General features: G+C 30.1%; 2 protein-coding genes across 2 annotated transcripts; both read right to left on the reverse strand.

The window, feature by feature from the left end:
• Positions 1-230: 230 nt before the first annotated feature.
• On the reverse strand, positions 231-3,498 carry LOC112710230 (uncharacterized). The gene is made up of 2 exons (XM_025762389.3): positions 2,936-3,498; positions 231-2,469 (listed from the first exon to the last, which is right to left on the reverse strand). The coding sequence occupies exon 2, from the start codon at positions 2,026-2,028 to the stop codon at positions 340-342; it is 1,689 nt and encodes a 562-aa protein (XP_025618174.1). The 5' UTR covers positions 2,029-2,469; positions 2,936-3,498; the 3' UTR covers positions 231-339.
• Positions 3,499-8,473: 4,975 nt separating this feature from the next.
• Positions 8,474-11,452, reverse strand: LOC112710231 (mavicyanin). The gene is made up of 2 exons (XM_025762390.3): positions 10,904-11,452; positions 8,474-9,020 (listed from the first exon to the last, which is right to left on the reverse strand). The coding sequence occupies exons 1-2, from the start codon at positions 11,073-11,075 to the stop codon at positions 8,620-8,622; spliced, it is 573 nt and encodes a 190-aa protein (XP_025618175.1). The 5' UTR covers positions 11,076-11,452; the 3' UTR covers positions 8,474-8,619.
• Between the last annotated feature and the right edge of the window lie 5,768 nt (positions 11,453-17,220).

Below are 17,220 nucleotides of genomic sequence, written 5' to 3' on the forward strand. Positions count from 1 at the left end.
AACTTGCTCATTCACGCCAGGAAAGCTCCAAGGTTGTTGCACCACTTTAACTACATTCAAGTAGGTGGCTAGTAGAATAGTTGATTTGTCTCGGTTTATAACAAATAAGAATGATTGTAAACATTCTAAGATTCAATTTCATATGGCATATGCAGCTTCCCATTGTATGCCAAAATGCAGAAATATGCACTCAAGATATTTTATCGTAATCAAATTGAGCAACAAATAAATTAAGCAATATTCTTAAATGAGCTTGATTAATTATAATAATTTATACTATGATATGAAGCAGAATGGAAGATAAAGTAAGGCTATGAATCTGTTATATTATTTTCATGGCTATTGTACCAGAACTTCACTTTTGGCTCGATAAATCATATTGTACAAAGAAACTGAGGGCTCCAATCCTGAATTTATCATCTTCTGTATGAGAAACTCCGCTTCCTTCCACTTTCCTTCCTTGCAAAGAAGCCCTATGGTTGAACAAAAGCTAGCCAAATTTGGAACCATTCCATTGTCAATCATTTCTTTGAGTAATCTAAGAGCCCTGTAAGAGCTTTCTTCTTTGCAATAACCATGAATCATGATATTATAAATGACACTGTTTGGTTCCAAGCGCAGCTCACCCAATGATTTGAAGAGCTTTGATGCTTCTTTCATATTACCGTTCATACAAAACCCATGCAAAAGGATACTACATGTAAAAACATCTAAATTCAAACCAGACTTCTCCATTAAAGACTGTATTTCAAATGCTTTGTCCATATGATTTAATTGTACAAAAGCATCAATAAGGATCGTATAAGTCACTTCGGAAGGAGCGATGCTTCTCTCCTCCATTTCCTTGACCATGTTAAGAGCTCTATCCAAATTTCCAATCTTACAATACCCTGCAATCAACGTATTGTAGGTCACCAATGATGGCGATAGTCCAATTGCCTTTGATTGATTAAATAATCTAACAGCAGTGTCCATCTTTCCAATGCCACAAAAACCATTGATTAGTGTATTATATGTAACTAAATTAGGAGTTAAGCCAACAAGATGCACTTTATCAACCAACTTTACTGCTTCCTGAAGCTTCTTCAATCTGCACAAGCCATCAATCAAAATATTATACGTTACAATACCATATGCCACACCTTTCTCACGCATTTCATCGAACACCTTAAAAGCCTTATCTACATTCCCATCCTTACAATATTCTTTGATGATACAATTGTAAGCATAAACATTGGGCACCGTTCCTCTCTGCTTCATATTTTCATACATTAGAAATGCTTCCTTTTGAAGGCCATGCTTGAAGAACCCGTTTATCAATACACTATAAGTGTGCTGATTGGGAACTAAGCCCAACCCCTCCATCTTACAAAACAACTTCTTTGCCAAGTGAACATCACCAATCTTGCAACAACCATCAATCAAGGTAGTGTATAAGACAACATTTGGAGAGAAACCCATGCGAATCAACAAAGCCAAAAGCCGAAAACTCTTGATCAAGTCACCAACTTCACAGCAACCCTTGATCATAATCCCGAAACTGTAGACATCCATAGCAACCTTACCCTTCATTTCATTGAAAAGCAGCCATGCTTTACCAAAACAATTAGATCTAAGGAGCAAGATCAAAAGGTTATTAAAGGTGTTTGATGTGGGAAAATGGGCGTTACAAACCATGTGGTTGAGGAAACAGAGAGCTTGATCAGGTAAGTGAGAATGAACATAGGCATTAATGATTGCCTCGTAGAGAAGAGTATGTGTTGAATTATGAATGAACTGGGTGTGTGTGAGTTGGTGCATGAGTGATGATGGAGAGAAGAAAGGAGAGGAGATTCTGCCGGAGATAAGGCAGAGGAGAAGCGAATGGGCATGGGAGAGCATGGCAGAGGAGAGAAGATGGTTAAGAATGAAGGAAATAGATTGAGGGGTGTGGTGATGGTTTAAAGAATTGAACAAAGAAAGTGCTTTTGTTGGAGGCACTTTCACCATTTTTTGAATTAGAACCAGAGCTTCGTAACTATGACACATGATTTCTCCTCCTCACAGTTTACACTTCCAGATACAGAATATATAGTGAGACACTTCCAAGTGTTTGAATTTCAGAACCTTGTGAGAATGAGTTGGGCTTCAACAACAATAACATATCATGTGGAAAAAGCCGAAACTGCAGATGATTAAAAGAAAAGAAAAGATACAGAAAGGTATGGCTAATTCTAGCTGGAGGTGCAAGCATGTGAAATAAATCAATAAATAAATAAAGCAGGTACAAGCAATATTATGTAGCGGTGTTCACAGTGCAGTATAGTTCGGTTGTTAGAGGAAAGGCCATCCAATACATTGAACAAATATTCGGTTGGTTTTTTATCTAAGGCTAACCAAACCAAACTAAACCAATTGTAATTGGATTGATTTGATTTGGGTTTTCGGTCTTCCTGTTTCACCAATGTTCTCACTTGTACTCTTATCAAACTGCAGTAATATCAAAAACAATAAAATAAAATAAGAACACTAAACCAAAATTGAAATTAGAACACCAAACTACAAGTTAAAATCAAATAATTAAAAAACAACCACAAAAGTTAGAAAACAAATTCAAATCATAACGAAAATCTAAGAATCAAGAACAGAACATAAATGGGCAGTGAAAAATAGATGCAGACAAAACTTAAGAACAAAAATCAAGAACAGAATCAGCTCAAAAACAGAACAGGAAAAAAAAAACAGCAGTCAAAAATCATAACCAAAAAACAAGAACCAAGAACAGCAACCAAGAAAACACTAGAGAACTTGAGAAAATATGTCAACCAAGAATCAAGAACAAATTAAAAATCATAACAAAAATCAAGAACCGAAAAAATTAAGAACAGACCAGAATCAAATCAAGAACAGAAAAAATATAAGCAGGGAAAAATCAGACAAAAAATCAAGAACCAACCTGAGTCAAAGGCTCCATTCTTGATGATGTGGCAGAGTGCAGGAAGGAGAGGACGAAGACACGGAAGTGGCTGCCAGCTGGAGTGCGCTGCGATGCACGGAGGAAGACACAGAGGCTGCTGCTGCGTGGAGGGCGACAGAGAGGGAGCGCGACTACGACGAAGGGAGCGGGAGAGGATAGGGCTGACAGAGAGTTGAGGAGGGTGGAGGGAAAGGGGATAGGGCCTTCGCGGCTGCTGCTGTCCGGCGGATGGCGGAGGAGATTGAAGGACGAGGGGTTGTGTCTGAGGAGTGAGGAGGTGTGGGGCTGGGCGGACAAGTGTGTTCGCGCATAGACTTAAGGGAATAAGGGTAAAATTGGAGGTTTAGGGTACACTAAAGTTCAACGTAATCTTGGGTTTAATGATGTTGGGATGCACAACCAGGGTTATTCCTAGGGAAAAGTTTTCGCTTTTTAATTTTCATATGAAAATATAGAATGTGTTGGACTTTGCTATGAAAAAGGGTGGTGTTTCACCTGAGTGTGATGTCAGATATACTATAAATCGAATGTGAGTTTTGTATGGTGCAATTCGGATGGTCCGGTCCCTGTTATAGATGAGAAAATAGACCCTTCAATTTGTATTTTTTCTATCACTTGCCGCGCTTAGCTGGTTTCTCTATCGGTGTCCTACCCAACATTAATTCTCCACACTCGTTATCCGTTTTTACTTTACTTTTTTCACCAAACTTACCCCATTACCAGTTTGTCTTCTTTCTTTTTTCACCCTCTAAACTTGCATGGTGATAACAGTAGAAGATGCTAAAGAAAAAAAGAAATTAGAGATGTTAATCGTCTTGAACTTTATGTTATACATTATCTTAGTCATCTAAAATATATAAGTTTTTTTATTTTTTTATTTTTTATATTTCGTAATTATAATTATTATTGTTATGAGGTTAATTATTATTGTTGTGGTTAGAAATTGAATGTAGAAATTATTATCATGTTTACTAGAGGTAGGTTTTTTCTGAATTTTTTTAATATTTTATAATTAAAATTATTATTGTTAGGAAGTTGATTATTATTGTTGTTATTGTTAGAAATTAAATAGAAATGTGTATTATTTTTTGACGTGATTACGGTATTTTTTTATTTGAATTTTTTAATATTTTATAATTATAATTATTATTGTTAGGAAGTCAATTATTATTGTTATTGTTCTTAGAATTGAATTTAGGAGTGTAAATGGTTATTATTTTTGTGTCCTGATCATGGTATTTTATTTTTGAAATTTTTTTTGTTTTTATAATTATAATTGTTATTATTAAAAAGTTAATTATTATTATTATTATTATTATTATTATTATTATAATTGAATTTTGGAATAATGGAATGTACTCTATTAAAATAATATACTTTTAAAAGTATTTTATCATTCATTTTTCTTACTCTACTAAATAATAACAGAAATCACACTAACAATTTTTGGGTATAAATGCAGAGAACGAGAGGAAGAAGACGAACAAGCTTGAAGATCTGTGAGACTGTTGTACGAGTTGCACACTTTTATATTTTCATTAATCCTAAATTGGACCCACCATTTACCATATTCAAATTAATATTAAAAAAAAACTCTGACATTCCGATTTCATTTTCTGATTCATAAATATATATCTTTATCTTTATCAATGGGGAGCTCATATGCTGACGTTGCGCTCATACGTTGAGTCTGGAAGTTTATTTGTTTACGTGTCGTCACTAGAAATTTTTAGATTTATATTTATAAATTATAAATTATTATTTATTTAGGTTGTTATTTTCAAATTTCAAATTATTTGTTTGGGTTGTTATATTTAGGTTGTTATTTTTTAAATTTTAAATTATTTTATTTAAGTTATTATTTTTTAAATCTTAGATTGAATGTACTTAGGTTGTTATTTTTAAAATTTTAAGACTATTTTTAAAAATTTGTTGATTCTTTTTAGCACTTATTTTTAAATTTTTTTAGATTTTTTTCAAAAATTGCAGCTACATACGTAAATTTAAATATATTTTCGTTAATTTAGAATTTTAAAAATTGTTAATATATTTATTTACTTTATCTATAAATTTAATTCAAATTTAAATTAAAGTCAATCAAATTTAAAAAATCTTAGCTATGAGTCAATTATAAAAGTGTAAGTTATGAGATATGTGTAGCACTATAATTCAAAGTACATCAAATCCTTTCTTTACATACATCCAAAATCTAAAATTTTTCTACTTATTCCAATGACTGATATTCACAAAATCGCAGAAATCAATCCTACAATCGACAATTTGTGTGTACGTATACGAATAATACGGTTATGGACACTACCCAGTTATGAAAATTCTTCATTGCCATACTCATCGATTGAGATGGTTTGTTTCGATGAAGACGAGAGTAAGTGTAATCGTAGTCTTTGACGAGGAGGCAAAACAAGTTTTGGAAAAGAGCTGTGTAGAAATACTTGATCCACTCTTACCAGTAAGTTCTAACCAATATTTATTTCTAAAAACATTAGTGAAGATATTTTTAATGGTAATTTTTATATTATTTATTATTAATATATTATGTAATATCCTGCAGAAAGGAGATCTATTGGATATATCTACACTTTTGCTCAACCTAATTTATAAGAACTTCCTCTTCATCGTTGAAGTTCAAATTTTTGATAATCCACATTTTTCACCTTCTTATAAAGTTAAGAAGATGACTCATAATGTGGACCTCATAAATAAATTCAAAAAGGCTCACCAGTACAGTTATAAGTGTACTTTCTATCAAAAATCAGTTTATTTTTCTCTTTCTCGATCATTAGTAGTATCTAATTTATAAATAATAATTAATAACTAATTATAATTTTAGGATGTTGACTACACGGATGGTTTGCTTCTAATTTCAAAAACATCCTCAATCATTGAAGGAGAGAAAGTAGAAGGTGATAAGGTATTTGTTCAAAAAATGATTTTTTTGTTTGTTTGTTTTCTCAAAGTTAGATCTTTATTTTATTCAAAGATGAGAATGAAGTATTTAATTTAATGTAGTATTTTGTACAAAATTTGTTGTTTGAATTATCCAATGAAGTTGCGGACAATGATAAATTCGAAGTGTTGAAAAATGCTATTACACCAGCCAAGCGACTATCTTCGGAGTTGGAAGATTCGAAGGTGCAAGGAGATACCTCAACTTGCAAGAAGATCAAGATTGAGAATGAAACTTGAGAATTTGGATGCAGTGTTTTGAAATCCCTTTTAGAGTCTGTCTAATAGAATAATGCCAAGCATATGTTTGTTTTTGTGAAAACATTGTCTTTTCTTGAGTTGTTATTTTTCTTTTGGTTTTTTTCGATTTTTATGTTTGGAATTTAGAATTTTTTTAAAATATAAATTGAAGTTATTTGGTTATTACTTGTGGTTTTATTTTTAATTCTATTCACACCGTTAGTATTTTTTTAAATTTAAATTGAAGTTATAAATTTTTCATAGGAATTATTGTTGATATAACTAAGTTAGTTATTGATTTTTAATGTGTACTTATTTAAAAAAATTAATTATAATTTTTAATTAAAGTATTATGTTTAAAATTTTAAATTTAAATTTAAATAATTTTTTTTTGAATTTTAAGTAAGCAATTGAGTTTGAGAATATTTTTTAAAATTTTATATAATTTATAAGTTAATATACTAATTACAAAAGATTATATACAAATAAATAGAATTATCAGTCTTATTAAAATGTGAAGTTATTTATACTATTTAAAAAAATTAATTTGACATTCTTCTATACTTAATTCTGTTTCTAATGTTGTTATGGTTTCTGAAATCAAGTTTTGAAATCGTTTTGAAAATAATGGAACTTCAGAAATACACTCAAACGATTACAGAAATACACCCAAAGGATTACAGAAATACATCCAAAGAATTTAAAAAATACACCAAAAACAGGAGGAGACAGTATATTTCTTCTTGAAATCTTTTAATATTTTGCTGGTTAAGGATGAGGCACATGGTAGAGACAATCTAGAAGAAAAACCTAGAAGAATAGTAAAACAGTACCTTGAATAATGTTTCTTCCTTTTTTCTGGTGATTTTTTATGGAGATTTGTATATTTTTTTTCTTGATTTTTTCTATTCTCCGCGAGGAGTTGGAATGTTTCTACAGAATCGTAGTATTTTGTTTTGAATATCCCTTGAATTTTGATGGTTTGCGTTTTGATTGAGGAAGAAGAGAAAGAGTAAACGTGTTGTGGAAGGGGTGCGTATTTTTTTCTTGATGGTTTGCGTTTTGATCGATGAAGAAGACGAAGAGTGAACGTGTTATTGAAGGAGCGCGTGTTTTTTTCTTGAACTTGAAACAACTTGTATAACTTGTAAGTCAAAAAGGTTTGTATGCGTAGCAGGCCTCTTTAAATTTATTTATTTTTAAAAGTAAATCCACAACGTTTTTTTTTTTAAATCACCTCCTAATATGGTCAAGAAATTATTGGCTCAGTGTCTCTACTCTCTTGGTTGTCATCGATGATTGATGAATTCTGTTTTTAATTTTTTTTTCACCCTCTTAATGATTATATATTTATATTTGAGGAAATGTAATTACTAAACTAATACATAGGCAATTAACTTTCAACATCATGATGAGCACATCTTTCTCTTGAACATACATTGATTAAACTTAAGCTAACAAATTAAAGTTGGGCGAATGAGTTGTAATTCGAGTCATCATCTAAATAAGTCTCCAATACAACTAAACACGACCTAACTACTACTATATAAATAATAAAAAAAAATGGAATCAAAATTATTTCTACCAACCACTAATTAATACTGTAGTGTTAGGTGCTAGAAAATATTCTTGCTTATGAAGTCACGATGCTGTTGCACTAGAACCGGCACCATGACACCAACCTGGGGCAAGACTTTTAAATTTAAAAGTATAATTTCTAATATTTTAAAGATGCAAATTTTTTTAATAAATTTGAGTTGGTTGATTAATCAGTTCACTCATTTATTTAAACAAATATTAAGAATTTAAATCTCGTCATATGTATTCGCTAAAATCAACTGACAAATATTTATATAGAGCTTCGATCAGTCCTTGGCCTAAAAAATTATATAAAAAAAATTGATTGATGTTGCAGTCCCATGTGCTGAAAATGCACCAATTCTAGTGCCCCAACAACACGAAATATTGCATCATGATTGGTATTTTGGTTGAAAAAAAGTATATACCACAAAAGAACTTTTATTTAGCTCATATCGGTCAATTTTAATATTTAAATTTATAATTTAATATTTAAAATTAAAGGTTTATGATTTAAAATTTAAAATTTAAAATAAATAAAATAATTTTAAAAAAATTAATTAATATTAATTGAAAAAAATTAATTTTCTAATTTTATTTATCACAATTTTTCAGTCCGGGACATACTCTTATTCAATTGTCCATTATTGCCGATTATATGTACCTCTTTAATATTTAATTTGTATTATCATGATTTTATTAGAGAGAGAGATGTATATCCCATGATCAAGATCAAATAAATATACATCTGAGATCAAATTTAATAAAAATCCACACAATAATCCAACAAACCAAGAAGAAGTGATGATTACATGTACTTAAAAATGAAAACTCAAAAACATAAAGAAAATAATCCAAGTAATAGCACTGCCTCTTCCCTAGAACACAAATCCCAAAACAAGAGCAGAAGCAAGCAAAGCCCCAATGAATTGAGTAACGCCACTAGAAACACCAACTGCAGCGTTATCTTTGGGTGCAGGTGAAGAAGGAGTAGCTGGTGTAGTTGAGGGAGTAGAAGGGGACCCACTTGGGGACTTGGATGAGGACCCACTTGAAGGAGGGGACCCACCAGAAGAACCAGAAGCAGTTACTTGAAGTTTCATGCCACTAGAGCAGTGACCAGCTGTTGGGCACAAGAAGTAGTAACTGCCTACCTTGGAAAGTGTGATCTTGGTTTTGCCATCGCTGTAGGTTTTGATTGCGTTGCTTGAACTGCAGCTACCGTAGTCGCTTTCGCTCACTTCGGCCACTTGGTGGGTGCTTGTGTCATAGTTGAAAGCTGAATTCATTTTTAACAAACCAACAAATTTCCTCAGTTTCGTTAATTTGTTCAAGAGTAGTTTGAAACGAATTAGAATATTTTGGTATAGGTTGGCATGCCAAGTTGTATTTGTGTATAATAATATGATGAATAAGTTATATATGGTTAAGCGAAAATATATTATGACCTAATAGACACTTCGATCAAATATATCAAATTATCTAATCGTCTATAATATTTATACGGTGAAAATTTAAATGCAGTCTTTATGTGAAGTTGATAATTGAAAGTCATTGATAATTTAATAGAAATTTTTGACTAAATTATTATCTAACAGTTTTTAACTATATTATATAAAAATTATTGTACGTGAGTTTTTACCTATTTATATGTATATATGATAATTAATTTGGTATATAAGACAAAATTTAAGTCTCTTACCTACTTAAATAAACAGAAAAATTAATTACTTGATAAACCTAAGTTGATTATATAAAAAAAAATAATATGACTTGTGATCAATAAAATAATACAAATGAATTATGTCATTTGTATTTATTCTTATTTTATTCACAGAACTAACTTATTAATAATAGGGGAGTTAGCTCATAACATCAAACATTTTTTAATAAAAATACAACTAATACTACAACATATTTTTTTATGCGTGTTAGTATCTACATAATAATTTGAGTGGTTAATGATAATTAATAAATGGTACGACAGGCTGTAGTATGTACCTACTAAAGAATATTGGATTAATTTATAAAACCACACTTTGTGTAGAGATCATATAAGATATTCTTTCCTATTGCTTCTGTAGTAACCAATTCGCCATCTAGAAAACATAATTATTTTTTGTTTTTATGTATACAATATGCTAAAGTAGACAAAAGCCAACAACTACGAAGCACAATGAGATAATGATATGAGAGGAAGAGAAGGCATATATATAAAACTGGTAACTTTGAAATGAAAAAGTATGATAATCAAACTGGTAATTGAAAAAGATTCCAACAGTTTATATGACTAAAATTTGTTTCTAAATTATGATTGATGCATAAAAACAAAAGTAACCTTAGTTTTTTTTAAAAAAAATAGCTCTATAGTATTATAATAGTTAAGGGTACTTTAGTCATTTGACAAAAAAGTGTACCAAGCCCCCAACTACTTGTGATGTACATTTTAGCTTCATCCTTTCAATTATTATTCATTTAGCCTCTATAAAAATATTATAAGAATCATACATTTCTTGTTTTTAAACTCTTTTTATTAAATAAGAAGTATAAGTGTTGTATTTACTTTTTTTTTTTTTTGAAACGCATTAACATTTGCTGATTATATGATTAATTAACTATAAGAATACTTTTTACACACAAAATTAAAGGAAGGCATGAATATCAAAATCAAAGTAATAATACTGTATACCTATAATTGATTTCTGAGTAGCTCATTAAAAATTATCTAAGGAGGATGGTTATATTTTATACAGATGGGTGCTATAAACTTTACATCAATTAAGAGTAATTTTGCTTTTTAAAGTTATAGTTCTTTAATTATTATGTGTAAGATAAAAATAAAGTCCAGCAAAGCATTGGAATAATGTTTTTAATTTACACATATCAAATCTAGAATGTAAAATGTTTTATACAGTCGTGCAATTATATCTGTTTTTTTAGATGATCATTCATACGGTTAATATAAAGACAGTTATTTTTACTTATGTAACATTAAATAATTAGATATAAGTATAAAATTACTTTACAGTGCATCAAAATTAAATTCATCAAACTTAATCTAACAGTGAAAAAATGAAAACTAGTAGATGAAAATAACAATTAAGAAGCACACTATTAAAATCAAATGAAAGAAGAATGAAATGTAGAAGAGAAGAGACTCACTTAGAGTATCACCAACTTTGAATGTTTTTCCACTGGCCCAGGTTTTGTAATCAACACCAAAGTTAGTCCATCCAGAAGCATCTCCAACAGTGTAATCCGTTGCAAAAACAGTTTGAGAAGCCAACAACAAAATCAAGAATGAAGAACCAACCAATGCTATAGCTTTAGCCATGTATGAAGAAAAAAAAAATTGTTCTCTCACAAAATTAATCAAGAAAATTAAATTCTTCAAAGGAATATGTATGTAGCAATTAGAAACTTTGCAAGCTATGCTAGTAGCAATGGTGATAGCAAAATGTGGTGTAACAAGGGATATATATAATATATAGATTGGAAGATTGGGATAATCATGTATTTCTAATGATGAATTATTATAATATATTGTTACCAACTACTACTACTACTCCGAATGGATAAAATATTTGAGTTGTTATTGACAAAGTCTCTTTTTCTTTTTATTTTATTTTTTATTTCAAATTATCACTCTAATAATAGTTGAGCCTGTCTTAGCTTTTACCTAATGCACTGAGATTCTTTTCCCCTAGATATGAGTTCTAAACTTGGAAGCTAGCTAGCTATACTCATACCATTACCGCGTATTTTCCACAATTTGACAAATGGCATTTTTCCCTTTCAAATTTTGGATGCCACCTTCTCCATTGTTGAATATAATTCACAATCATTGTGGAAGTAATTAATTGATTAAGATCTATAGAATACAGATCCTTTGTTGAGTTGTGGTGCTTATGTGTTAGATATATTTTGGATACAATATATTCATTGACATTTATCCAATATGTGTATTTGTTGTGTCAAATCGTATTTTAACAAAAAATAAAAAATTCTTTTCGAGACATGTTTGACACACCTAAATATCATTATGTGTTAACATGTTCAGTCTTATTTTTAACATGTATATTTAAAATAAATTTAAAAATAGTATATATTATTATTTATTAAACAAAAATATTTTAAATATTTTATATAATTAAAATAAAATATTAAAAATAATTAAAAAATAATCTATTTTAATATTAATAAAATATCAAAATACTATTATGATTTATCTAAAAATTACTTTATATTTTATATATATGCATGTATTCGTGTTTTATAAAATTTTAAAATTTATGTGTCGGTATATCTCGTGTCATGTTCTGTCTCGCATCCGTGTCAGACTGTCAATGCATCATAGATTAAGATATTAATTTTGAGGAAGAAGAAAAAAGGATAATAAAGAATAATGATAAATATAGATAAATTATATTTTTTGTTCATAATGTGTGATTTTTTTTAAATATCACTAATAATTTATTTCATTTAATTTTGTCTTTGATATTTTTTATTTATTTAATTTTGTCCGTAACTATTTTTATTTATGTCAAAAGTATTTTTAAAATATTTTTATTTTATTCCTAATATTTTATATAAAATTAACATTTAAGAACAATTTTGACACAAATAAAAAATATTAAAGTCAAAATTGAATACAACTAAACATTAGAAATATTTAAAAAAAAACATAAACGAACATTAAAGAACAAAAAGAATACTTACCGGATGAAAATTATGAACTCATCTATTATTTCTTTAGTGACATATGGATGAAACTAAAAATTTTGCTCTCTTTTGTGAAAATATTTAGTTTCAATACAATGTCTTATTTGTTTTGACTAGGTCAGAGCAGGCCATTCGAACTTTTGTGACTGCTATGTGCTAATGAATATCAATTAAAATTTTTGTTAATTTCTAATAATTAGTCCAGCTTTAAGTCTTTAACTAAATCGATTCACCATAATAAAGTTCATTATATCTATCACAAGCTATTTGTTTCTTTTCATACAAGAAAGTCAGAGACAATTATATAAGAACAAATCCTTTGTTGTTTTTATAAAATTGTCTCTGTGTTTCTTGAATCTAATTACTTTTGTCATTTTCTAATAATTTATGATAGATATTGTCAATCAATTTTAATTAAACAAATTACCGATTCAGAATTCAAATTCTATTTTTATATGCAACAATTCATTAATCAGCGATAAAATTTTTAAATAGAATTTAAACAAATTATTCATCACATCTTAATTTTTTTTATATATTTATGAAATATTCAAAATTTTTTATTTATTGTATTTATTTTGTTTAATTACTTAATATATATTATATCAGCTATGAACGTATTCTTGAATAATTATTTAAAAAAGATAAATGTATAAGATATATCATCAATTTTTCAACACAATTCTACTCATTCAAATTAAATATTTATAATAGTGATTTGATTTTTTAAATATCTCAATTAAATTCTTTAATTAGGTTGTTCATAAATAAAAGAGCAAGTTACCAAAATAATTTGTTTGAAAATTAATATTACTAGAATACAACTTTTAAACATTATATATGCAAATACAATTTTTATATTATTATAGAAACCGCGATAGGAGTATGATGGATTAAAATTTGGACGTAAACTGTAGTAGAGGTACAGCGATATACATTGGATTAAGTAAAAGCAAAAACCACTATACCCCTCTAATGGTTTTTTCATGAATGGATAGTGAGGGGAGTCTTTTGCTTTTAGTCCATTGCTTTGGAAAAATTCAAAAAAGTAAAAAGCATGGTGTTAAGTTCACTGATAGAGAATCGGTGAGTGTTTTTGTCCAGCCAACAAATATGTTGTCAGAGTAAAATCAAGTATATTGCAAAAGGCAGGGTTGCGTGGGACCAAGTGGGCGAAAAAGTTGTTCTACAAGATTCTGATTGCGGTTGTGTCAACTAGTGTGAAGTATGAAACATTTGTGACAAGGTCGAACGATAACATAAAGGTTTTGTTTTATTGTCGACAAAGTTTTCCAGAAGTGAGAATACATGAGCTGTATGCCAAGCTGGAAGATGGCGTCGACAGTTCTGGGGGCATCAGCGCCGAATCCTCAGTCGACTATGGTAGGGAGTGCTTCTACCTCGATGCCTGTTGTTGCACTCGGTTGTTTGTTGGCTGATCCTCCATCTGTTGCAGTTGGGATAGCTAGGTCACCTTTACGATTCCAGGTATTTTAGGTGACGGTGAATCGAATCGGGTTGAAAATGCGATATGAGAAGATGATTCGGACGAAGAGCCTACTCACATCGTGGGGGACAGTGACAAGGATACTCTGAGGAACCCATCTACACATCAGGGGCCATCCAGTTTCAGGACACAGCAACATCCTCCATATTTTTCAACGCTGAACTTGAAAGCCCTCGGCCAGCAACCGTCCTTGTCATGAAGTTAGTCTATATTCAAGGTTGGTTCAGGCACATGCTGAACGCCACCGAGCTGTGGAAACACCCTATCTACTTGATCTCACTCAATCACGGCGAAGTATATAAGGCTAGTGATTGCCCGCCGTAACCGACTATGCTCCTTAGCTAGAATATCCGGATGAACAACGGCAAGCATGTCCAGCGCAGCATAAGGCTCCCACACAATCTGCAAATCACAGCAGAATCTACAATTAATACACTATATACTAAACATGACGGCGAACAAGTAATGTAACTTCAAAACAGACACAAACAACTTACATCTCGACCACCCAACAGATCTAATGCAAGGCGAAATTAGATAATTCTTGTCTCCTCTGATCGGATGTCGGTAAATAAGTGGCTCACCTGGACGATGACAATGTCATAAATAATCCAGGATCTCAATAGTTAATAACTAAAAATAAATAATGAAAGCCTAAGTGCGTTTATCGATACCTGGATGCCAATAGAAAAGAAAAGTGGTCAAATTCATGCGGCTTGAGAATAGGAAACCGCCAAAATATTCAAGATTGTAGTAGCTAGAGGGAACCTGCTAAGTTCGTGACATTTCTGTTGGCCACCCGACACATGCATCGATGTAGTCATGCCGACGCAGCCGAACCCCAACTATAAGTGCCCATCTCGTCAAGCCTCGCCATAGACAACAACTACCGTATATGTACCCAATTCGCACTCTTGTCACCAAACAATTGAGTAGATAGCAACATCATAATGTATGCACGTGCGTATAGGCGTACGGTATCCTCAGTCGCATCCGTCAGTAGCACCCTGAATCTCTCATGGAACCATGTGAAGTGGATTGTGAACTGCTTTATTTTATTCGGCGGTGGAAGCTCGCCAAATAACTCCTAAAACCACTCTCAAGCCGGTCTGCCATCATCTATCAACTTCTCAAAATCTGTGAGGCACCCAGATATAGCTTTTCCATCGACGGGCAACCCCAGCTGGTATGCCATATCTTGCAGCATGATGCTGCACTCTCCGAACGGCATATGAAACGTGTGCGTCTCAGGATGCCACCTCTCAATGAATGTGCTGACCAGGGACTCATCCAACCAAAACCAACGCGTGTTCAACCTAGGCAGGTGGTACAAACCAACCCTCTCCAAATAGGGTATGATCCTATCATACAAATGCATATTCTGTTGCCTCCAAACGCTGTAAATACACCTACTTGACTGCATCATATGAAAAAAATAACCACACTAAATGAAATTTCAATACTTACAAGTTTAAATCATAAATTATAGTCAAACACAAAAATTACAAGTGTCTTATTTATCCAATTTTAACTAAAATTTCATATATAGTTTACTTAACATTATTTTTCAAGTTAATTTTATTAAAATAGCGAAACAAAACTTATGAACTTTTTCATAAAATTTTGAAATATATCAAAATGTATTTTAGAACAAGTGAAAAATCTCCAACTTTTAAATTTATAAGTCCTATATTATAAAATCTAAAGTTTAAAATTTACCGTTTAAGACATAAATCTTAAATTTAAAATAATAATATACGAACTTTAGGTTCTATTTCTAAAATTTAAGTCTTTAAATCCTAAACTAATCTACAAAATTTCTAATTTTAAAATTTAAAATTTAAAATTTAAAATTTAAAATCTTAGTTTTTAATACGATATTTAAAAATTATCCCTACAAGTCTTAAACACTATATTTAAAATTAAAATCCTAAATCTCAATTATCGGAGAATAAACATTCTACTTAAACACTATATCCTTAATTTTAAATTTTAAATCTTAACTTTCAAACACTAAACTACAACTCTTAAATTCTTTATTCTAACTACTGCACTCTAATACTACATATTATGTTATATAAAATTTAATAACTAAAAGTAAACAAACTTTTTCATTGATGTCGTCGACAACGTGTGCAACGCCGTTGAGTCGGTACAAATGATCCTAGTACCTTAAGAATTCTAAATTCTCTCTAAATCTTATGCAACTTTTTCTCTCAATCCACAACTCTCTCTCTCTAAAACAAACAACTTCTCTCTAAACTTTTTGCTACTAATGCAAACTGAATAATCCGCAACTGAGTGCGACGTATTTATAATGAAGTATAAACCGTTATTGAGGTACCACGGTTTATGCAATTATGCACATTAACCATTCATAAAAAAATTACTAGAGAAGTATAACAATTTCTACTTTTACGCAATTCAACGTAAATTACTGTACTACTACTGCAGTTTACATTTAAATCCTAATCTACTATACTCCAATCGCAATTTCTATAATAATATAAAAATTATATTTCAGTAATATTAATTTTTAAAAAAATTATTTTAATAACTTGCCCTAAATAAAACCTTTAAATGGCTATATTTCTATTTTTTATATTGCAACTGATTCTACCCTTAAATGCAAAGCGAAAAATTAATTCAAATATTCGAAACAAAACATGTCATGTCATCATTATCTTTTTCATCTAATCCTATTTATTAATTTTTTTGTTGACTAATGATAAATAAAAGAAAAGAATCAAAAAGAAAAAAAGGGGGGACCAAATTACTTAGTTGGATTTATGTCTAAGTCAATAAGATGATTAAAGGTCATTTGTTCAAATGAATTTGGGTTGGACAAGTAATCAGTTTATTCGTCTATTTAAATATGTGTCAAAAATTTAAATTTTATTTTATACATGTAATAATTTATTAGTCAATAATAAACTCTTAAAATTCAGATCTACAACAAATTAATTTTTATTCTACAAAAAATTCATAAAAATATTCAAACTAACATCACAGTTAACTTTATCGAATCTACATTAAAAAAACTCAACAAAAATAAAGAGTTATCTAGCTAAAAGAGTATGTGTATATACACACATACATACATAAACAATTCATTTTTATTATATCTCAATTGCATTTTTTTAATTGATTTTTTTAATAAATAAAAAATTTATTTTTTTATTATATTTTTTTCCGTTGAAAAGATGCCTACTAGGAAAAATTATTCCAAAAATTGTTTCAAAATGCATCA

The sequence above is a fragment of the Arachis hypogaea genome, chromosome 9, assembly GCF_003086295.3.
Source record: "Arachis hypogaea cultivar Tifrunner chromosome 9, arahy.Tifrunner.gnm2.J5K5, whole genome shotgun sequence".
NCBI classification, from domain to species: Eukaryota; Viridiplantae; Streptophyta; class Magnoliopsida; order Fabales; family Fabaceae; genus Arachis; species Arachis hypogaea.